Raw genomic sequence first — 25,039 nt, forward strand, 5'->3', positions numbered from 1 at the left:
TTTTATTTTTGGAGCAGTATGGTTGACGAATTTCCTCCAGTTAAAGGACTGAATTTTTCCCCTCTCAATCTGAGGCTTGAGGAAGAGAAGGTAAAAGGCAGTGAAAGCCTACATGCTGCTCATGTGGTTGGAATTGTCTTAACTGATTATGTCACTATCATACCAGAATGGGGATGTTTCATATCTAGTGGGAGTCTTATTGTCAGGGTACAGAATGTTTAATGTTTTCATTCATCAAACACTTACTGGGTACCTCCTCCACGCCAGGTACTAGGCAAAATGCTGGGGTGCAGAGAGGAATCAGACATGGCCCCTGGCTCCAGGGGATGGAGACAGAGAGGTAAACAAAATTATGCATAAGAGGAACGTAGGAATTATGGTGGAACCACACATAGGATATAATGGGTTCTTCAATGGGGGAAGGAAACAGTGATAGGCCTGGGAGGTGGGAAATGACTTCCCAGAGGAGATGGCTCTTGACCTGTCTGTAAGCATGAGTGTCAAGGAGCCAGAGCAGAAAGGAGGAGAGAGCCGAGATAGGCTGTTATTCACCTGACACACCACCCAGGCAGCTATTTTGGATTTTGAAATATTGAAATACTGCTTTACCAACTGGCAAAGTGCCGATGTCTGAAGCCCCATCAGCTTCCTACACCCTTGCCACCCTATCTTTGCCCTGGGAGAGCCTCCTGATCCAAAACTTAAAGGGTTAATGTCTGGCACACCTGGGGCACTTCAGGACTAGCCGAGCACTGGGCAGGGTGGCATCACTCTAATGGGTAAGCTCACATCACTCAGGTTAGCAGGTACTCTGAGCATCGCTCCCTGGAGGGAGGTAAACCCCAAGCAGAAACACCGTCCTGAGTAAAGCGTGACATGCCCAGAGGACTGCCAGGTGTTTGGTATGGCTAAAGTTAAAAGCATGTCACAGCAAAAGAGGAGGTGGAGGGTAAAGAAGGTACTGTATGTCTGGACTTCACCTACAAGCAATGGAGACCCCGCCCCCCTGAAAAAGTCTAAACAGAGAGTGACATCAGTCACATTTTAGGAAAGGTCACTCTGGTAGCTGCGCACGTGATAGATTTAGAAAAGCAAAAGGAGAAGAAGGGATGGAATTGAGAGGCAGGGGGATAATTAAGAGGCTATTGAAACAATCCAAATAAAAAATGTGGAGGGTCCAATTTAAGGCATGAAATTCTAGTTATTAAAGTTGGCATACCAGTGTTCTTTGACTTTAAGTTCTATTCTCATTAAAGCCAGACCACAGGAAAGCAACATGTCTGCTGCACGCTAGCTTGGTACCCAAAGGAAATAACTTTAATAGCTTATTTAATGTTCTTTGCTTGGCTTTCCTTGAAGTTCAATGAAAAATAGAGACTTGAAAAAACTTTCCTATATTTTATGGAAAACTGCATCTTATAAGAAGTCCTTTATAAAAGGATATACATAAAAAATTCCTAATACATAAAGCCAGAAAAAATATGGTTTCTTTGAACGAATTTCCATTGTTCCCCACTATTATAAAATACAGATTGAATAGACTATTTCTTCCCTTTCTTGCCTTGGCAACCAGGAAACTCAGGGGGGTAAATTTAGAGAATAACTCTTAGTTCAGGTTCCCAATATAACAATCTCTCCTATCTTTCCATATGGTTTCTAGCCTCTCTTTCCATATTTAAAATTAGCTGTTGTGTTTTAAAATTGAAGCTATTTGAAATAATTTTAGAATTTGGAAGAGTAAAAATTGGAAAGAAATAAATATTTCCCTTATGTTCCCTGGCAAATAAACAAAGACAAGATCTGTATATTCTGATGGGACTGTGAGGTCTGTGATGAAAGAGATTCTCTCTCTCTCTCTCTCTCTCTCTCTCTCTCTCTATATATATATATATATATATATATACATATATATATATATATATATATACACCTTAGATATACATATCAAAGAAATATGTATATATCTTTTAATCTCTAGTGCCTGCCACAGTGTCTGGCAAATAGCATATGTACAGAAACTGCTGATTTGGGCTAGTGACTTAGAAATAGCCATGAGTGCTTGTGACAAGGATTCACCCAGGTATCATGATTCAGTGATATCTAGCTCAAAAGACCAATTCCATTGCCCATCATTTCCTCATTATTAATATTTTTCTGAGTTTGCCAAGATTTGGTTTCCTTGGTATTCATTAGCAAAATGCAAATACACTGTGCAGTTATTAAATCCTAAGGGTGAAGAGTCTGTAGCTATTAGCTGACACCTTAGTTTAGAATCAAGACTTTCAGGGACACAGGATAAATATTGAGAGGATGAAGGTACGGGATGATGGAGAGAAAAAGATCCAGGAGTGGAAATGTTGGAAGTGCCAGGATAGACAGGTGGAGGGCCTCCCAGACCAAGCTTATCAACTTCATAAACTTGACAGTTGCTTTATCTTGACAAGGTTTTTTGGGATAAAAAAGTATACTTTTTATACTACCTCTTCTATGATTTTGGAGATGTTTACTAGGAAGGGGTACAGAAACAACAATTAATGCCTATCAATCTCCTTTATCTTTTTAAATTTAGAAATGAAGCAGTCATTAATTTTTATTTCTTGCTCTTGACTTTCTAGCACACCAATTCTCTTCTCTCAGAAACATTTAAGGAAACAGGAAGGTAGCAATAAGATCTTGTCCTCTCTTCTAAGGACTGATGGACAATCTCTACTTGTGTGTGAAATTTGTTCTTGTGTTCTTAGCAATTCTACCTAGAAATTAAGGTAAGACTATTGCCTTTATTCCAAATATTTGCTTAATCCCTACTCTGTGCAAAGCCAAGAAGCCTTACCTTGGACTCACAAAACTGCAAAATGCCTCATAGTACCCTGAACTAAACACTTCCACTTACTTGTCAGTCTCTAACCCCTAGATTGCAAAGCTCCTATTACTTGACTTTGTATCTACAGTGACAAGGACAATATTCCTGGTACTTAATAATGTCTGTTGCTGAATTAAAGAGTTAGTTACTGTCCTCTAAGGGATGTATAGTCCAGGTGGGCAGACAGGACCTGTACATACCTCAAAGATGCTAATAATAATTCAAGACAGCAAAGGCTAAGTGTCCAGGAAAAGTAGAGCTGCTACATGTTCCTTTTGGGGGGCCTCATGCTCTACTATTCCTAACTGAAAGAGTCAGTCCCATTCTTAAGAGGATTCAGTGTAAAATAGCATGTTAAATTCAACAGACCTGCATTTGAAAGCAGACTCTGCCATTTACTAGGTCTGTGACCTTGGCAAGTTACTTAACTTCCCTGGACTTTGGGTTCATCCACTGTTAAATGGCCACACTGTCTATATTATAAATTTATTATGAAGATTAATTGTATCAGGTATGTAAAGCACCTAATACACTGCTGTTCACAGAGCAGGTGACCAATGGATATTTTGCACATCATAAACAGATGATTGATTGGTGAACTTTTCTATATGTAGATCTGGGGTATTCTTCTGGGTACATATTCTAACCTGTACGAAGATAATTCTGCTGAGTCTATATGTTTAAAGAATAATTTTAAAAAATCATCTGAGGAGAGTCTAATGAGAGTAAAACAAACATATTACTGAGTTATTAACTACTGATGCTGTTCATAATTAGCTCCTTATCAGGGTTAGTTATTTGCAGACTATGAGAATGACATTAATGACCAGGTTTCCCCTCAGCGAGTCACAACAAAAGGCAACAAAACAGCTGGAAGTCAAAGGGATGGGGTGAGGAGCACTGTTTGGGACATCCATGGTACATGCACAGAACACATATGAAAAACAAACAGCCCGTCAACTTTTAAATGAATCGCTGCCCACAAGTGTTTGCAAAGCTTTTTCATGTTGACTGAGTGCAGTTACACACAATGTCTCTTCCATCAGCAAACATTCAAAATCCTCAAAATGCATTAGCACCTGAATGTGTTCACAATCTCATTCTTTTATTATAAATGGACTTTGGATCTGAGACTTTTTTTCTCCTGATGAGCTGATACCACAGCGAACTGTAGGAACATTTAAGCAACATGAAAGATGATGGCAGGATTTGGCGCTTATATAGAGAGAATAACTGTTTCTTTAACTATTTTCAAGGTATTTGTAACGACTAAGTTTATTTTTTTGTAAGCAATGATGATTAAAATATAAAGTCAAGGTAAGCATGAGTCTCTACCAAAGAAAACGTCTATAATCGGGACATTGTTTCAAACAATAAAACTGGTACTCGCTTGTGGAAGAATATGCCTTTGTCTAATGTTTTTCTGCAAAGTAGACAAACATTAAAGATCATTCTGTGCCATTCTTTTCTTTGTTGTCACAGTCCAATGCTAAAGGCAATTTGTAAAAGAATACTGTGGGTTTAATGCCTAATCCCTCTCCCTCTGGTCTAGGTTATCTAGAGACAACAGGATCTTGCAAAAACGCTCCATTTTTATTTTGGCTTTGTGACTTCAAGGGAATCAAGCACCCTGTAATCATTATCTGGTGGTGCTCCTCCATCTTTACTCTTTTGAGGTCTCCAGGTGCCCTGGGGTTTGTGATCCAGCCTCACCCTGCGGGACCACATTCACTTTCATAACCTCTCACCAGGCTATCAAATTGGTTTATCTCTTAGGGCAGCTCCAACAGACTGGATTCTGAGCCCTTTGGAGGGAGAAGAGCTGGGACTGAGCTCTTCTGTGTGTGCTGTGGGCATGGGGACTGGGACTGGTGTTACCAGGGTCAAATTTGTGCTAAACATGCGGAAACACACATCCGTTTCCCTAGTCAAGCCTCGTCCTTAATTTCCTGAGAACATGCTACGTTCATCATCCATCCTTCCTCCATGCCTTTGCTAGTGTTTTCACCCCACACGGAACAGCATTCCTTTCCCTTTCCATTCACCAACCCTAACCAACATTATTGCTGAGCATGAGTCACTCTTTTTGGATGAAGCCTTCTTTATCTATTTTTATCCTTTGTTACATAATTTAGCTCACTGTTTTTTACTCTCTGGTATGTGTGTGTGTGTGTTTGTGTGTGTGTGTGTGTGTGTACGCACGTGCATATGATTTATCTGACTGTTTATCTGTTTCTGCTGCATGTGCATTTGCTTTCCCTTCCTAATGAGTCTGAAAGTCTGTTGGGGCTGAACCCACCTTCTAGTACCTTCTACTGCTTTAGGCACACTGCTAAACACCTAGCAGGCCTAGAATATAAATCAAGGTGTGTAACTATGAAGCATGACCTTTTTAAGAGCCATCAACCACCTTACCTGGTAGAGGATGTGCTGGGTAAAGACCTCCTCATGGCTCCCGGACTCATGCTGTAGTACGAAGAACTTTCCAAATCTGAGAGAGAAAAATTGGGGCCAGTTCCTGCAGCTATTGGTGCTAGAATAAAACAAACAAGAAAAAGAAAACTCACGTAAGTTAAATTCTGTGGATAAAACATCAGTGAGAGTATATTTCAGTATTGCATTTAACACATTTTATTTTTGAATTTATAGGGTAAGCTTATCCAAAAAAATCAGTAATAAACTCTGACCTCAAAAGAATGTTGACAATAAAAATAGTCTCCACCAGAAAGACATACTTTTTTTTCCTAATGTACCTTTCATTTTTCCTCTTTTTTAAATAGTAAATCATCAGTAGGGTTGTAATGTTTCTGGATGCTTTTAACAAAAATACCTCCATGTATTGGGTTGAAACTTTTCTTCAATGACCAGCCAAAACATTCCATGGGCTTTTCTAATCTTGTCTGATTCTGACAGCTTTCGCTCATCTGTATTTTGGAATTAGGTCTGAACTGCAAATTAATCTTTCTAATTTCTTGTGATGAGAAATCTGTGATTTCTCTCTAACTCTGACACCTCAGCACCCTGCAAACACCCTTACTTTAATATTCCTCTCACTAGGCAGGGCCTTCAAACTATGGTCCCTGCATCACAGTTTTTGTAGATAAAATTTTATTGGAAAACACACACACACACACACACACACACACACTCATCTAGGTATTGTCTCTGCTTCCCTACATGAGAGCAGAGACCAGCAGCTATAACAGGAAACATATGGTTCACAAAGCAGAAACTATTTATGTAGAAGAGTTTTCCGACCTTTGATTTAAGGGATTGTTAAGGATAATTTTGACTGTATGTGATTTTCAGAGTAGATTCTTGTATGAGATGTGATTCCCTGTAATTTTTTTTGTCCTAGAGCCTCTAGATACCTTGTTTTCAGGAGTAGCATAATACATTTTAAAATAAATAAAGAACATATATCAATCTTGTAACACAACTCTGTGTCAAATTAGTGGTGCAACTATATTAGTACAAATAATCTCTTCTTTTGAAAGATTATGAAAAGCAAAAACAATATGTAAATTTATCACACTTGAACATAATTTGGAACTATTGGGGTTATATTGTCATCTAATATAAACCCTGACAACAGGAGGCAGTCAGTAAGTACTGGTAAAATGGAGCTGATTCCTCGTCAAAGGAGAACCAATAAAGTAGGAGAAGGTTACCATCAAACTTGCATTTGTAATCCAGAAACATCACCGTGTCATGAGCACAGGTACAGTGGGGAGTAGGGTGGCAGTTGAAGAATTATAGTCAGTAAAACCACAAAGGCCAGTGGAGTCATTAAAATAAGATAAATTCAAGGGATGGGAAAGACGAGCCTGGTGTAAGTGTTTAGAAGTTAGAATCAAGAAAATGTGTTGGCTTCTAAAGTTTGGTAATGACGGAAAAGGGGGAGTATGAGATGAGTCCTAGGACTATTGCTTGGGGAAATTTTGGTTATTCATAAAATGACAGAATCAGGGAAGGCTGTGAGGGGATACAGCAATTTCTAAGAAGAAACACTTAGTTGTTTGATTAATAGCAATGGATAAACCTTAATAATAACTGTCATTATGTAAAAACAGTCACTGCTAAGAGATGGAAAGCTCTGAAATCCACATTTGCTTTCTGAAATTCAAACACATCTTTCAATGACAGGATCTTATGGAGGAAGGGCCTTTAGTTAAAAAACAAATGGTTAGGATTGACTGTATGTGTAAACAGAGTTCTGATTAATAATTCTGCTAGTCACTCCCTAATTTGCTTTTTATATTAAATTTGTCTGCATGTTTCCCCCTTTTATTTCATAATATTTTATATTTTATGGGAGCCAATAATTCCTTCCTGGGTCTGGATCACCCATCATCTCATTATATACTAGCAGCTTGGTATATAATAGGTAATTATTAATGTCTGTGCCTTTATGGAGCTCTGAGACTCACATTTCTCATTAACTAAAGAAGATGGGAAAGGCTGATCGGTGTCAAGGTCTGAACTTAAATTTCCTTCACAAGTTTCAGGATGGGGTTGAGGCCTCAGTTGGATGGAGCAGCTGCTTCACTCCTGAGCATGGAGGGAACCTCAGGAGCCCACGCTCTAACTCTTGGAAGAAAAGACAGAGCAAGATGCGGGTGGAACAGGCCAGAGGGCACTGAAAGGCAGTCTGAGGCCCTCTCCCTCACCATGCACATCCAGCTGCACTTGTATCTAACACTTTATCTCTCATGTTCTTCCCTGGAAAAGTATATTTTACCTTGGTTATCTTTTTAAAATGTCAAGGGAGACAGAACAGGTGAAGGAAGAAAAATACACATGTAAATATAGTGTTCTATCTCTCGGAAAGCTTAAAAAATAATTAAGCCCACAGAAATGTTCCCTAACTTGCCCGTATGTTTACTTCCTGTGAACCACGCAGTACACTGTAGCTGTCACCTAGCCAAGAGCAGCAGGTGGCCTGGCAGCATTGTGACACTTCCCATAGTGTCTGTTGGACTTCTGGTGAGTAACTTCAGAGCTTGGCAAACTGATTATGTGTGTCTTGAATTTTAAAACCTCACTGAATTTCTGAAATGAGAATGGGTTTCACAACCTGGGTTAAATAATCCTAATAACACACAGACCCAAACTCTGCCTTCTGCAAAGCAGGCTTGTGAGGAATGTCCCCTGGTCCATCTGTGTGTATGTATCATATGGAAGGGCAGTTTATCGGAATGGATTTTGATTCAGTGATCCTGGGACAGCCAAAGAGAAAACCTCATATCTAAGGACAGGGGGCACTGACCACATATCCCTGCAAAAGTGGTAGCTATTCTCAGTGCTGTGAACTGGACAGGAAGAGACTTTGAACTAAGAACCCAAAAGGTGGGCTTTCGGCAGGCTTTTCTGAGTACTGGTAGGGCCATGTTTTGATAAGTACTTTATTACATCTAACTTAATCCTCAAAACAACCTTTTCTGGAAAGTATATTTTTTGGATGAGGAATGAAGGAGAACCAGCAGTAAGATTCAAGGATGTCAGACCCTGGAAACTCTCCTCTTCCTCCCAACCACCTTGATTTTCACATACAATATTTGCCTTAAATTAAGATGATAAAAAGGCGTATAATGTCTTTGTCCCTGCAAGGTTTACAACCTAGTAGAATGGAAATAATACCTGGCTATCTAATGCAATGCTGAATGGGTTCCATCTCAAAGGGGAAACAAAAGGACTGTGTTAGGAAAGTTCAAAGGAGTAATGGCTCACACTGGCTGTGGGATCAGAACAAGGGTTGATTTCAGAAAGAGTTAGCAATTCAACTAAGCCTTCAAGGATGGTTGGGATTTAAAGATGCAGAGAAGGAGATAGGAGAGGGTCTCTGGGCAAATGGCACAGCATGTGGGTAAGTTTGGAGACAGGATATAAAGTGAGTTGTGGGATCCATGACAGTTTGTGAGTAGAGAAAGGATAATTGTTGCATCTGAAGAAGGGCAATATGACGACAGTATATGGAATACAAGAAAGAGGACTGAGACTCTGGAGGTGTAGAAATCAGTTGGTAGGTTGATTTATGTCCTGGCAAGAGGGAACAGAGGACTAAACAATGCTGTCAAGAAAGGAAATAGAATTGTTATAATGGATATTTCACCTCTTCCAGGAGAGTGCACATGTATAAAAGACTGTTTCCAGTTGTGCACTATGAAAGGATATCAATAAGCAAATGATCATATTATTTTAACAAATGTAAAATACCCATCAAATAAATATAACTCATATAATGTGTTTCTTAGCTAATATTGGTAACAAATCCTGCAAACTAGGAAACTAAAAGTTTTTAAGGGTGAGATAACTTGTCCAATGTCTGCCTAGGATGCCATGCTGAGCTCCAAAGCTCATGACTAACTGCCTTCTGGTGTGTTATAGAGATTACACAGGGCCACTGCAAGTCAAACATGGGGATGTGAAGGCAGGACACACAATGCTTTCTGCCTGTTGTATATAATGTGAAGCCTGATTTTGCTCCATGTGTACTTGGCCACAGGCCTTATCATTCTTTAATGATCTCACACATAATATTTTCTCCCCAACTAGACTGAGTGCATTTTGAGGGCTATAAAGATAGACACCCTACGGCAGCAGTCACCAACCTTTTGGACCTCATGGACCACCAGTGGTCCGTGGACCACCGGTTGGCGACCACTGCCCTAGGGCATAAAAAAGGTGCTGGCCTTGGCCTGGGAGAGACTGTCTAGAGTCCCAGCCCTGCCAATAACCTATGTGACTTGGTTAAGTCATCAAACTCTTTGGACTTCATAATTCTAATAATAATGATAAAGATTAAAACTCACCACTTCCACCACCAGCCACTGTTATGGACAATACCACCCCAATAACAGGCTGACATTTATTTAGTGTCATTTATGGGCCAGACACTAGGCTAAGAGCTTTAAGCATATCATTCCATGTGATCCTCACAACACCACTAGGCAAGAACTGTAGCAGGAAGAGGTTAAGTAACTTTCATAGTTCACAAAGTCAGAGGGTTATACCAGATGACTAATCCCACAGATCCCACAGCCTCTTTTGTGTTCCTAAACAGTTCACTACAGTGCTGTATACACTGAAGATGATCAATAAATATGCTCTGAATTAAGAAGAGTAGATAATTACCCTCTCTCCACTGACACCCCCAAACTTTAAGTAATACGCAATGAAACTTAGAAATCCATAAACACACATAGGAGGACTGACTGCTCAACTTTCTTAAGTAATATTGCAATTACTCTAACCTGAACTTTGTGTGGATTTGGTTCCACTGTGGAATTTTTCTCCAAAGGTTAACTTTTGTTTCTTCCAATGTTATTTCTAAGTCATCCCAACCCCCCTTCCCTGTCATGAGTAGAATGTAGTCTTTGTGTCATTTCTTAATAAATGGCTTGCTATTAAGGAATCATTATAGTAATGCGGGCTATTGGAAGAAAGGGGTTACTTTAGTAGCCAACCCTCTTAATGACCTGCTCTTCTGTACACATTAGTAGTTGGACAAGGTTGTGGTTATTGAACTTCTGCCATCCACCAGAGACAATCTGCTCAGGCTTGTATTGTTGGAAAGAGAGGATGATGGAAAAAAAAATTCTATCCAAATTTTCAAACTGCTCTTCCTGGGAGATGAGAGCACAATGAATTTACAACTTGTTCAACAGGAATAGGCGGGCAGCACTGACTAAATGACCAGTGTGGCCAGCTGATTGCTGATGGCACATATCCTCTGTGAGGCTGCATTCAATGACATGCAACAGATATTTACGGGGCACTTTTAATAGGCTGGGCACTGTTCCAGATGCTTGAGATTCATTGGTGGGCAAAGTATATAAAAACCCCTGCCCTTGTGAGGTTTACATTTTATAGATTAACAATCATAGTTGCCACTTCTTTCAAATTTTCATGGTAACTAAAGACTAAGAAAGAATGGCCTATAGGTACCCCTTCCCCCCCAAAAAGACTATCAGGATTTAGCACTCAATTTCCAACTTATAAAATAACTATCAAAAAATAAAGAGGGCTATTTTATCTCCAGATTACATAATCTATGTACTCATGGAGGCTTTGGGAACTTGTACTTTATTACAGTGGGAGTTTGTGGGGGTAGGTTAAGGTCCAACAACAGCACACAGTTCCATGGGCCCAGCACAATTTCGTGTTGTTTTGCATTCTAGTGGCAAAGACTTTGTAAGAAAGTCCATGTCACTGCACAAAAGGAGAGAACATGGGAAAATACTTGTTCTTCTTACCATCAAAGGCACAGTTGTAAAATGCACAATGCAATGAAAACTCAAGCAAATCTGGAATCGTCGTTAAAAGGAATTATCTTGGAAAGTAATTTATGGCAAAAAATTCAACTCCTTTGTTATCTTCCTTTTACCATAATATACTTCCTCAATATTGCCTGTGAGAGGGGGCTTTCAGAAAGAAAAAAAATAATAAGTGTAGTCAAATTAACTCATTTTATCAATTTGTGCTTTTGGCCAGAGTTTCCTGACTGTGCCTATGAGGGGCTGTAAAACTGATGAATTTGCATGGAAAAAGAAACCAGGGTAAGTAATTTGTGTAAGAGGTAACACGGACATAGACTGTTATAATTCAGACATCCTGCAGATAGCAGACTGCTGCAGTGTGAGCAGTTACGGCTTAGAAAAATGACCACACTGCAGTCAGTCTGGCTTCAAAGGAAATCAATCATAAAGGTACATTCTCTGCAGCTCGTACACCACAGTCTTCAGCAACTCCTTTGCCAAGCAGATTTCTGGCCTGCAAACCATGTGCTGATCTCCTTTTTCAACCCTTGCTTTCTGAAAGGTCTGACCAAATGCAGGCTAGGGGGATGGTTTTCCAGACTGGAAACATAAAAGAAAGGCACTGAACTAAAACCAGGATTCCCCTCTATGTGAAAATGAACTTCCCTGCTATTATAAGATTCAAGCAATGCTTTTTTGAAATGTGGCATCAGGTGCCAAAAGCCAGCAGAATGGTTTAACCCTATCAAAGGTATCTGCTAACACAGAGAGATCACCGTTTTTACACATCCATGTTTTGTGGACACAACTTACAAAATGCGCGCACGTGTGTGTGTGTGTGTGTGTGTGTGTGTGTGTGTGTGTGTGGTGGCAGGAGCTTCTTAAAAAAGAAGTTTCCTTTTACTAAAATAGGATCAGATCAATGATACTATCTTCTTCCTACTCTGAACCTTGAAGATTGTTTATCTTTGATAGATAATTACTGTGAGTTCAGTTTGTAAAATAAATGTGTCCAGGCACTTTAAAGAAAGCTCAGTCTTACATCTTAAGAAACTTAGATCTTTGCTCTAAAAGAAAGGACTATTTCCTACTCATTTCTGTATTCTCCTCAGCACCCAGTGCAGGATGCTTCATATATTTACATGCAACAAATATTTACTGAATTTTCAGAACTAAAATTATATGAGCTTGCCAATGAAAAACAGCTAACAAGTAATATTTATTGAGCACTTATTATGTCCAGACAATGTGCGAGGTGTTTTACCTGAATTTCTTCCTTGCTGCATCTCTATGAAATATCTATCTTTATTATTCTCATTGACAAAAGAGAAAATTAGCTGTGAGGTGAAGTAACATAATCAAGATCACACAGCTAAATAAGTGGCAGAGCAGGGATTTGAACCCAGATAACTCTATCTGCTCAAAGAAACAAAGGTAAAAAAAAAAACCCTACATTTCCGGTCTCTCTATTCTTCCTTTGTCACCAATTACTGGGGAGAGGAATTCAACAAGATTTAAATAGAAGAATATTGTCACCTACCACTTAGCTGGCAAAGCTGGGTCTCGTCCTCCTCCTTTTATAGGTCTTTGGAGTTACAAATGTCCGCCAATGCTTCCCTGGATAAAGGGCCTGGCGCTGGGTCTAGCAGAGCCATCCACGGGGGGTGAGCAATGCTGACGGATCTCCTGCATTAGTGGCTTCTGCCTTTGGGACTGAAATTGATTTTCTGCATTTTAGAGTATCCTCTCATCTTAGCTTTTGGTTGAGGTCAAATGTGGTACCCGCTTAGTATCTGATGCAGCCTCGGCCATGGGATTAAGTCTTCCCTGACAGGGGATGGATTTGATGGCCTAAGAGGTCTTTTCACCACAATGATCTATAAACCAGGGAAGGGCTTCTAAACATAAGCTCCTTAACCAAGAGTGCACTGGGACTATCTGACCATTAGCTATCAGGAAACCAAGCTACATCAACAAAGCCCTACCCCAACAATCTACACATCCAACTGTCTACAATAATAATTCTCAAAATTTTCACCCTTAACTGTTTAATTTTTTTCTCTTCCATCTATTGAAAAATCCTAATATGTACTCACATTAATCATATACTAGATCAGTGATGGTGAACCTATGACACGCGAACTCATTTTTTTGGTTGATTTTTCTTTGTTAAATGGCATTTAAATATATAAAGTAAATATAAAAAATATAAGTCTTTGTTTTACTATGATTGCAAATATCAAAAAATTTCTATATGTGACACGGCACCAGAGTTAAGTTAGGGTTTTTCAAAATGCTGACACGCCGAGCTCAAAAGGTTCGCCATCACTGTACTAGATTAACTCAGTTCCAGCATGTGACGTAATGCATGGCTTTGCTCAGCGTGGACTCTACCAACTTAATCGCAGAGATGCCTACAAAGTCACCTACCACAGTCTTTGGAGTTGAGGTAGCTACAATAATATAGTCTAGCCCAAATCTCAGTAACAGTTGTGGTCTTGTTGTGGGGTAATTAAGATTCTGTCAGGGTTTTAGAAATCTTAAAAAAAGTCTTTTAGTTCTCTAGTATTACATATTAGATATGAATATCTGTTCTTAAAATATTGAGGGTTACGAGTGCATAAATAAAGGGTAACTAAAAACGACTTTGTCAGTAATGAACTCTAGTTACTCATGGGGAATTTTCTATAATTGATTTCAGAGAGAGGAAGGGAGAGGGTGAGAAAGATAGAAACATCAATGATGAAAGAGAATCATCAACTGACTGCCTCCTCCATGCCCTCTACTGGCGATTGAGCCCACAATCCTGGCATGTGTCCTGAACTGGAATTGAACCATGACCTCCTGGTTCATAGGTTGACATTCAACCACTGAGTCACACTGGCTGGACCACAGGGAATTCTGATGTTCATAATTTAAGAGACCACGATGTGGTTAGTCACTTCAAAAGTTATTTATGTCAGTGTTAGATTGAGAATTTTAAACATCTTGTTATCCATTAGATACCCATGAAGAGAAAAATACCAGAATAAAGCAGAAGCATAGGCTTTGGCTGAAAACTTGAGGAGTAAGAATTTTCTGGCTTCCTAAAGCAGATGAATTAGATCTAGTATTGGCATGCTCTTATTCTACCAGTTATTAATTCTGAAGGGGTTACTATGATAGTTCTTCTAATAGATTGCTTTTTGGAACATAAATTCTAAAATTGGTCCTTCTTAATTTATAAACACACAAAATGCATACAGACACACATATTTGTAATAGATTTTCTGATAGTGTGGTTAGCTCAGGAATCAGCTCTGAGCACACAGCGAGAGATCAGGGACAGAGGCTTTGCTCAACAGTAATCATAACGGTTCAGCCCTGAGTACCTACGATATGCTAGACACCTGACATTCTCTTGCTTAATCCTGAAAACACCCGAGGTGTTCCTGTTTCTAGCGTTCAGACTTAGACCCAGAACACAGTTAGCACTTAATAAATATTTGTTGATTGAATGAATGATTGTTACCTATGAGGAGAACATAGTTGCGAGGAATACATATTGCCCAAAGTTATATAGTTAATAAGTGGTGGGGCTAAATTACCAACCCTATATCCTGGACTGTTTTATGATCCCATGCTGCCATCCTGTATATAGATTTTATATAATATATGCAATATATTATACATAGGCAGCATAACCAACCAGTTACCTAGGAGAGATTAGAAATAGATGAACACACAAATACTGATCATGATAACAAATCAGTATTTACATCAAGGTGTTAGGTTTTCTGTTTCTGCCTGAGTCAAATTTTTACAATAAAAATGTTCATAGTTTGGTAAATTTAGCAGTAGTTTTAGCTAAGAACAGAACAAAAGGCCCCCTAAATCCTGCCATGAGAAGTCTCACTGCCAGCTCTGACCAGGAAGGCTGTGGGAACATGAGTGCAACAGGAAGGCCTGGGCTTGGTGCATGACACTGACTGATGAATCTGCTGATGTCATGAGCTTGTTCTTGCCAGAGTTCTAATTTCAGCTGCCATGGTGGTCACACCACCACTGCTGGGACAATCAAACAAAAGGTATATGCACATTTCAATGTACAGGTAAGGTGGGGCACCTCTCACTTTACGTGGCTCTTCCTCTCTGAGGTGAGGAGAGTAGGATAGGAAACATCAGGTTTGGCAGCCCATACTGTGAGCTGGGATTCAGAAGAAAGAGCATTGGGACAAAAATTTCTACCAGCCCTTTCCATTTGCTGCCAGCTTTACTGTCCCAATATTTGCCCCAAATATGTCCAAGTATTTTTTTAAAAAATAAATTATACAACAAAATATATTTTTGAACTAATTCAACTTCAGCATTTACTGTGAAAATTTATTGGAATATAGTCAGGGAAACCCACTAAATTAAGCCAGCCAGACTGGCGTTTGTCTCCCTGAGAGTATTTAAAATTTTCTCTCTCTCAGAGAGGTTGATTAAAACTAGAAAATTAAACATTTACAATGTCATAATATATTCAGGATAAGGTGGCTTAGACAGCTAAAGTGAAAAAAAAAATATATAGGGCTGATCGGTACTTTCTGTTCTATAACTTAACAGATTTTCTTTAAAAACTCTGGAAGAGGAGCCATTGACTTCTACAGATGGAAAGTGTGTGATGTTCATTTTAAAATTACTAGTAGAGCCTGCTATTGACCATCTAATTATGCCGAGTTCCATTTATAAACATAGCTCACCACTAAGTTTATGGAGACTTTTTGTGCTGCTTTAATAGGATATTGATCGAGAGCATAGTTTGAGTGTACTGCCATTGGATTGTGTAATGGCAAACAAAGGCAAGGTCACAGCCACTGCTGGTGCTAGGGCTGCAGTCCATTTTTTATTATAATCTTTTTGTTTCTTCCTTTAAATGCTCAAGCCCATATGATTTCTTTCAAAAGAAGAGCTTGCTTAAGAATCTAACTGACTTTTAAAATTAATTTCCATGCAATGATCATAGCCATCATGTTACTTAACAGAGGAGAACAGGCCCCTTGTTCAGAAAAGAAAGTGTCTAATCTATTTCACTTTACTCAAGATCTAAAACACTGCAGCTATGTAAAAGGGACCCTGCAGGACTGGGCGCCTGGGATCTCTATCCTACATCCTCAATTTCCTGATGAGACCTTTCCTGCATAAACATTTTTTAATATTTAAGTTTGGGGTTTGTTCCTATCAAAGAGCTTCATTTTCTTATTGTACCTTGTAGCTGAGTTATTTCTGCTGTAGTAGCTCCATTATGTCAGGTTAAAATATTTAGAATATTGCCAATAGTTCATACTAAATACGCCAGAAAATCCCGAGGGTGTGGCTGTGGGTGCTCAAAGACGCACAGAGGACCTCGAGGCTTAAAAAAAGCAGTTTAAAAATGAACTACAATCTGGGTCTTAACTACAATTCCTATGTGAGAATACAGATAGAAATTGTACGCATTTCTAAGGCAGAAAACAGCCACTAGGGTGCCACCTCATGCCAGGCTGAGGCATATGCCTGGCTCCATTCACTCCCACTCTCCATTGACAAACAGCTTGGGAATCCTGGAGCCACCCAGCAGCCCAGCTTTGTGGCAGAGCCAGGACAATTCAGCTGCTGGATTTTAATAGATTCTGCAGCAGTGCAACAGGAACCAAAAATCAGTCTGGGTAACTGAGAGCGGTTTTCACACCCAAAGACTCTAAGGCTGGCCACAGTGTACTGAGAACCCTGGCTTTTCAAAATTCCAGGGCCATGAAGTCATCCCCAGCCACCAAGTTTACTTAACCCTTGCAGCCGGCTCGGGTGTACAAACCGCTGCCTGGAAAACTAGAACCCGCCAGGCCAGAGTCACAATGGCTTATGTGTATTTGCGGTTTTCCTCTTTCCCAGTGAAGTATTTAGGGTTTCATAGTCGCTCCAGCAGCTTCAAGTGAAATAGTCAGCACTTTAGGAGGAAATGGGCAGAAGAAGTGGATTTTTGGGGAGGATTTTCTGGGTTCATACCAGGAAGGGTATTTGACAGCCTCAAGGCACACACCTGGAGGGAAACACTGGTGCAAAATAAACAAGAGTGGGTGCTGACCCAGAGAGCTACTGAAGAGCACCATTTAGCAGCTCGTAGAGTGGGCTCTCTTTGTGGCAACTTTATGAGAGAGAGACCCATCTGAAATGCTGCTGGAAGGCTTTGTTTGAAAGCGCAGCATCATGTAAGAGCCATTTCAACAGATGGTTCCTGTCTCTTTCCTCACAGTACCACACTCAAACAAGGCTGGCGACTGCGAACCACAGTGTTAGCGTTGGTCAACCACTCCCCCAAAGCAGAGAGGCCGTCTCTGTCTCTCCTCCGGCACAGTGTCTAGTAGTCTGAGCAGTGCTCCTCTCTCCCAGGGAAGAAAGTAATAAAAAACTAAGACAACTTTCCGATGGTCCTATCACCTGGGGGAAAAGGTGGGAAAACAAACATACATTTACTTTTATGCCATAGCACTTGCTTTGCTGCTAAGACAAACAGGACTCTCCTTTCTTGCCTTTCATGAACTCTAGATAATGCAAAAACAGAAAAGAAAAAAAGGAAAGGCAGGAGGTAAGGGTGAGAAGGGAATTAGTGGGAGACTCCAACAGCTCCATGCATCTAATCAATACAATAACCTTGTTGCCGACTCTCACCTCTGAATGTGTGAGGCTAAGCCAGCAGCTTTCTCTTGACTTTCTCTGCTATTGCCACCCTGTAGTAACACAATTATAAACAACAAACTTAGCACATCGTTATTTCAGTGAATCCTCATGTGGAAATACTGAAATAGCACCTCCCTCCTCTATTAAATGTAAAAGGAGGAAAACTAAAAACAGAAACTAACTGGAAACGGTGGGGAAAGTAAATATTTATATTAGCAAATTCAAAAATTGAATGCTAAAGAGGCCAGGATAAGGGAAAACTTTCAAGCCAAGGCCACCATTAGTGTGAAATTTCCAGACTATATATTTGGTCATAGTTAGGTGTGGTTGGGGGACTGGGGGGGGGGGGGGCTGGGACAGATAAGAAGGTGTTGAGAAACATCTGCAGCACAGTGAAGAAATTCTAAGATGCTGAGGCCATGGAAAACATCCAGGTAAAAGTGAAAACTACAGAAAGACTTCGAAGATCACGGATTAGGGGAGTGGGAGATAAACAGATGGAGTACAGGTGATTTTTAGGGAAGTGAAGTATTCTGCATAATACTATAATAAGGCAGACATGTCATTATACATTTGTCAAAACACATAAATGTATAACACAACGAGTGAATCCTAATGTAAACTATGGACTTTAGTTAATATAATGTGTCAATATAAGCTCATCAGTTGTAACAAATGTACCACACTAACAAAAGATGTTAACTATTTAGCAGGTATATTGAAATTCCTTACTTTGTTAACCTAAAACCATAAAACTAAAACTGCTTTAAAATACTATTCATTTTTTTTAAAACAAACCCATGGGGGAAATCTAAATGTCTTATTTGTTTTGTTCTACCTGAAAATATTTTTAACCTTTTTTAATGCACACATTAGTAATCTAAAAGTTTATCAACTCTAACAAGAAATGATCTATAATAATGAAAGGGTAATATGCTAATTAGACCGGACATCATTCCAGATGTCCTTCCTGATGAAGCCAAGGCCGGAGGGAAGCCAGCCTGGGTTCTCGGTGCCTGCGGGTGGCCCAAGGGAAGCAGCCCATGTCCCAGGTGCCTGCAGGTGGCCGGAGGAGGGAAGCAGCCTGGGTCCTGGGTGCCGGAGGGAAGCCGGTGCTGGCAGCCAGGGGAAGGAAGGCCTACTCTTGCACGAATTTTCATGCATTGGGCCTCTAGTTATTTAATAAAAACACAGAATCTTTGGATTCTGTTTAGTTCTATAATGCAGGTATAGGAGAGGTCATGACAAAATATCTGCAGTCAGCTAGCTGAGTATAGCAAAGTAAAAAGAGCAAGTTTCTTAACCTCTTAGAGCAGTGGTTCTCAACCTGTGGGTCACGACCCCTTTGGCGGTCGAACAACCCTTTCACAGGGGTCGCCTAAGACCATCCTGCATATCAGATATTTACATTATGATTCATTACAGTAGCAACATGACAGTTATGAAGTAGCAACGAAAATAATGTTATGGTTGGGTCACAACACGAGGAACTATATTTAAAGGGCCAGAAGGTTGAGAACCACTGTCTTAGAGTACCATGGTCTCCTGCATCTGTAAAAAGGGACGATAACAGTGGCCATGGGAGGAATGAATGAGATAATGTTTACAAAGTGCCTAGCACAATTCCCAGTACAAGGTGCATGCTTGGGAATTCTAGCTACTATAATGGTTCATATTAGTGTTGAATCATGCTCTTAACAGCACTAACATTATGCATTTAATCAACTTATGTGCCAGTTAGCTTATTTCTATTTCAAGGTTGCAGAATGCACCCAGGCCCACTCATCTGTAAAAAGTGTCTGCTGCACCTCTAATGCGGATGCTTAGTTCTTCCAGCCTGGGCAAGGGGTCAGCATTGTGAGGAGTGGTTAAAGACTTGGACTCCTTCGTGTGGCTCGAGTGTTAAGTGTTTCAGAAAGGTGTGAGGGTGAGGAAACCTGAGCTGGGGGATCCTTACTCCAACCACCAAGGCAACCTTGAGGCATACACCCTGACAAACCTGGATTACAGATCTGTAAGAGGGAGGGGGCTCTGGATGGCAGTTGGCCTGAAGCCACAGTTTAGCTGACACAGCCCGGTCCCACTCTTGCCAAACAGATTCAGTCAGCATGAGGCCATGTGTGAGTGAGTCCTGGAGCGATTACACAGCAGTGTGCAGAATCAGAAAGCACTGGAGAGCTGAAGGCCGCTCACGATGCCAGGCATCAGCAACACAAGCCCCTAAGCAGCGACAGGAAACAAAACCAGGTCCCTCTGCAAATTCAATCTGAGGTCCAGCCATACCCTCTGGCAGTCATGAAGGCAGTTTTAGAATTCATTTGGCAACCACACCATCACACACTGCATGGAGGTCCAATCAAGCTTGGAACCGATAAGCCCTGGGATATAAGACCTTAAAGGGATATACAGGAAGAAGAACACGATTCTGAGGATGGTTCTGAGCAGCGTGAGCCTTCTCATACAACCCCGGGCCTCAGACACTGATGATAATGAAGATTAAATGTAAGCATTACAGCAGCCAGGGTAGATTAAAAAGGTCTAGTGCTCCGATCTTAGAGTTCAAAGGATTTTCACTTGAGGCTGTTTGGACTGTAGTAAGGGCTCAATCAATATATTCCTCTATAATGCCACTATGACAGTTATACTCTGATATATCAGTCTTTATTACTTTTATTATTAAAATTACAAGAAAAATGTGAGCTAGTGATTTTTTAGAAGTCCTAAAATGTTGTGTGTGTGTGTGTGTGTATGTGTGTGTGTGTGTGTGTGTGTGTGTGTGGTGTGTGTGTGGCTATTTGTCTATGCATCCTTATTTGTCTATGTCAAATAACTGGCTAGTTAGCTATGCTAGGACAGCATATGTCCTCCAAATTAATAAAGCAACCTAGTCTCTACTTCACTGGGTGCTACTTTAAGCATACTTCATACTATGACAGAAACTTCTCCCTTCTACCTCACAACCTGCTGCTCCTAATGACTTATTCCTTAGGTTTCCACCTCCCCTCCCCCGCCATTCCTGGACAGCCCTGCATCAACCAAGGGTCCCTGACTACCGGAATTCTAACATCCATAGTTACTTTTCTGCTATTTTCCATGTAGCCTCACATTGTAGAGTTCAGGTTCCTTTGGGCCAGTCTAGATTCTAGCATTACACAGACTTAGCTTAACCATTTACCTACTGTTTGACTTTGGGTAAATTACTTCAATAGACCTGTAATTTCACTCATTTGTAAAAATGAGAGTGGTTTCTTATCTGACATGTTTATTGCAACGATTAACTTATGCTACCTACGTGAAGACCTAGCACAGTGCCTGGCAGATAGTGAATACTCAAAAGTCACTCTCTGTCTAACCCTCTACCCCTGCCCCCCTGCCCCCACCTTGTCTCCCCATTTTTGGATTCTTAAGAGTCTTGTAGCCTTAAGAAATAAGAACAGACAGAATCCAAATTGTAAGATCAGGATGGCTTGGCTTGCTTGACCGGGCATCTTGTCATGAGATTGACTGGTTTGCTCGGTCAATGTTCTCAGATAGTAACACAGGGAATGGGAGGGGGTGCATGAACTTGAAAATAAAAGATTTTTTTTTTTACTTCACCTCATCCCACAAATGATTTATTTTGACTTGAAACCAATTTTGACAATGTATATTTTACCTACAAGTGATATTTTGAAGTAGGAGGGGGATAAAATTGTAATATTTGGTATATGTTTTTTCTTTCTGTTACTAGGTGCTCAAACATCATAGTCATTATAGGTGACTGTGCTTTTAAATAAAAACAAAAATATGTTTTTAGGGGAAGGCAACTGTGTGAGTGAGAGAGAGAATCCTATACCTTCTCCTTGGACTGTCTGGATTATTTCATAGCAAAAATACAATCAATGACCTTTTGATCAATGGAACAGGGTGGTGACAGGTACTCTTAATTCACTGTTGTTGGTGATTATTGACAAGCTGGTAATGATCATGCTGTCCTGTGTCACTCCTGCTGAGGGCATTAGCATTCTTTAAAGGTCAAAACCAGTATTTTTTTAATTGCAGAATTTTTAGAAATCAGGGAAGCCTCAGGGTTTTTTAAAACCAGGTTCACACTACAAACTAAGGAATATGTGAAACACTCAGGATTTCAGTTCTTTCCATATGTTTCACATTAAAATGACATCAAATTTTCCTGATTTAAATTCTTGGCTCTTAAATAAACTGCGTGGCAAAAGTCTTCCAATGGGTGAGTGAAAAGGGGATTCTGAAAGCTATTTATGTCTCCAGGAGGCCGAGGCAGAAAGCAAGCACAAACCAAAGGCAAATCTGTACCAAATCAAAGCAAATTTATACTTACTCTGTGACACTCTTACTAGCTCAGTCACACTAAAAACACCTGATGTGACAAAACTGTCCTGGAAGCCCAAATGTCCTGAGGAAACAAAAACAAAAAAAAGCAAAGTGTCATAAATAGAAGATATTTGGTAACAGAAGTCTAAACATCAGTTTCACTGTGATTAAAAAATATGATGTCTACTTTCATATTCTGCTCTGGGTAGAGTTTCCGTGGGAGGGTATAGTCATTTAGTTATGTAGTTTTTGGTGTGTTTTTTTTTTTGGTTTGAATCTAGAGGTTATGGAAAGCTATGACACAACAACTGGGTGCTTTCTGAAATGGTTAAAAAAAACAAAACTCAACAGGAAATCTGAAACAAAAGACGATTTAAAATAAATGGTTACCTTGGCTGACCTCTGAGGCCGTAACAACTGGGATGAAAACACCCTACCCTAAGAGTCAGCCCGGATAGCTAAATTCCACAACAGTTTTAAACACGATTTTCTAAAGAAACGTTTGATGGGGATTAACTATCTATTCATTCAAACCAAACAAGATTTAAAGATGTTCCCTTCATTTCTAGAGGAACCACAATGTAAATCTTTAAAAAGCCAGACTAGCAGAAGCAAATCCCTTAAAAACCATTGAAACATAAAAATAAACTCTTGGAGCACAGATAAAATTTAGATTTGTTTCAAGAACAAGAGTTTTTTTGTTGTAGGGTTGATTCTTTACTTTTTTTTTTTAAGGAAAGATAAATTAATGGTACAAAATTAACCTTTGAATTTTGAATCTGTTTCATTTTTTCTGGATGATTAGTTTCCTTTATGATGTCTGTGAATTCATTTTTATAGTATGTTGAGGAACATAAAACATAAATGGCAAAGAATACTAGTAGATAATTGATGATATGTCATTTCCCTCTCAGCCTCTAAAATCTTCTCAATCTGTGAGTCTCACATAGGCAAACCTAACTGAGAGATCTGTCTATTGCAGTGGTTCTCAACCTTCCTAATGCCGCGACCCTTTAATACAGTTCCTCATGTTGTGGTAACCACCAATCATAACATTATTTTCGTTGCTACTTCATAACTGTAATTTTGCTACTGTTATGAATTGTAATGTAAATATCTGATATGCAGGATGTATTTAGGCGACCCTTGTGAAAGGGTCGTTCGACCCCCAAAGGGGTTGCGACCCACAGGTTGAGAACCGCTGGTCTATTGAGTTAATGTAACCACCTACTTTAAAATTAGGGCCAAAGGAGAAGCTGATGGCTGAGGGGAATTTTCAAAAATAACTGTTCTTTGAAATAAGGAAAACACCTTTAAAAAACACAACATAAGAAAAAAGACCAATCTGAATATGATCACTACGTAGGGGAGGCAAGTTTACTTGCACATTTTACACAACGAAAAATTGTTAAGTGTCAGAGACATAAATACATGCAAAAATTGTCATGTTTTGGATTATAAATGCACCTACAAATTATTCTTTTTCCTTTAACCTTTGACTTCTGCATAAGAAAGATATTTTTTAAACTTAGATTTAAAAGAACATTTTCAGTTTTTAAGATCAAATATACAATCTCTGATATTATAGGTAAATAGCTCTAATTTTTAGGATATCTGATAATCATAAACTTCTTGGTAAAATAAAATAGCACCATGTATGGTGATGGATGTTAACTAGAATTACTGGGGGGGGGGGGTCATTTCACAATATATCTATATAGTGAGTCATGTTGTACACTTGAAACTAATGTAATGTTATATGTCAATATCTCAATTTACAAAAGAAAAAATGTATACACCACAACTTAAAAAATGGCAAAATTTCATTCGAAGAGTTGGTTAAGAAATTTTAGCTCCCAAGGTACCCACACCCAGTTATTTAGTTGACTGTTATTTGAGATGGGCCTAAGGTGTTGTCTCTTGGATTAAGAGAACTGAGAAGTAAAAATAGGTAAATCAAGAAAAGTTCTCTAACATGGTCTTGGCAAAACAGACTCTGATACCTTTTTCTATTGTGATAATATTCAGATCACATTGACCCTTCCAGACCATAACAAATGAAATCCAACCACAATGTACATTAAGTTTAACTTAAAACACATATATCAATGGCAAGGAAATTCACAGTGGAACAGGGAAAGCGGGGTTGAGCTCCAGCTCTTGCTCATCTCTGTCTGTGTCACCTGCCTGCGAGCTGATACTTGTTTCAGTTACAACCTTTGTAATTCCTTACTTTAAGGACAACTTAACATGAATTTCTATATAGACAGAATGTGCACACACATACATTAATCCTGCTACCAAAAAAATAAAATAAAATAAAGCAAGCAATATAACTGAAAACTAAGTTTAGTTTGTCACAAGGGCTTGGGAAGGGGTAACCCCTGTGTTCATCCTTTCAAACTCACGCTGTTTTCATTGCCCTTTTTCTTCTGTCTACCTCTTAAATGCTAGTGTTCTCCAGGGTTTGTGCTCATCCCTCCATATATTTTTTTGCCCTCAGTTTATCTTCTCTATTTCCATGATATCAGCTACCAGGCTTGACTGTGGTATTTGTGAAAGCTAGAATAATATTTGTTTCCTTCTCCACTATATTTAATGCCTGAGACAAAGCAGCTAGTAAGTGAATATTTATTGAACGAGTGGATGAATGAATCTATTAGCCAATGACTCTCAAATCTTTATCTTTTGCCTTGACTGCTCCTCTAGATTCCTAACACATGAATCAAGCTGTTTATTGCATATTTCTATCTATATAGCTCACGGGTAGCCTCAGATCCAACATGTCCAAAGCTGAACTCATTTTCTTCTCCCCCAAAACCTGTTTTTACTCTTTTGACTTTCCTATGTCAATGAACCATCCACCGTTCAATCTGCTTTTCTGTTTTGGTGTCATCCCTGACTCCTACTGCTT

At 39.5% G+C, this 25,039-nt stretch overlaps 1 protein-coding gene across 7 annotated transcripts in view; it reads right to left on the reverse strand.

The window, feature by feature from the left end:
* The window catches only part of NFIA (nuclear factor I A), a 572,371-nt gene that overhangs the window by 101,179 nt on the left and 446,153 nt on the right, over positions 1-25,039 (reverse strand). For all 7 annotated transcript variants that reach the window (XM_081087468.1, XM_081087471.1, XM_081087469.1 and 4 more), the window contains exons 4-5: positions 22,133-22,207; positions 5,276-5,393 (exon numbers count right to left, since the gene is read on the reverse strand). In XM_081087468.1, the coding sequence (XP_080943594.1) occupies positions 5,276-5,393; positions 22,133-22,207 (193 nt within the window). The remainder of the gene's footprint in view (positions 1-5,275; positions 5,394-22,132; positions 22,208-25,039) is intronic.

Source organism: Myotis nattereri, assembly GCF_964212035.1.
Source record: "Myotis nattereri genome assembly, chromosome: 3".
Lineage (NCBI taxonomy): Eukaryota > Metazoa > Chordata > Mammalia > Chiroptera > Vespertilionidae > Myotis > Myotis nattereri.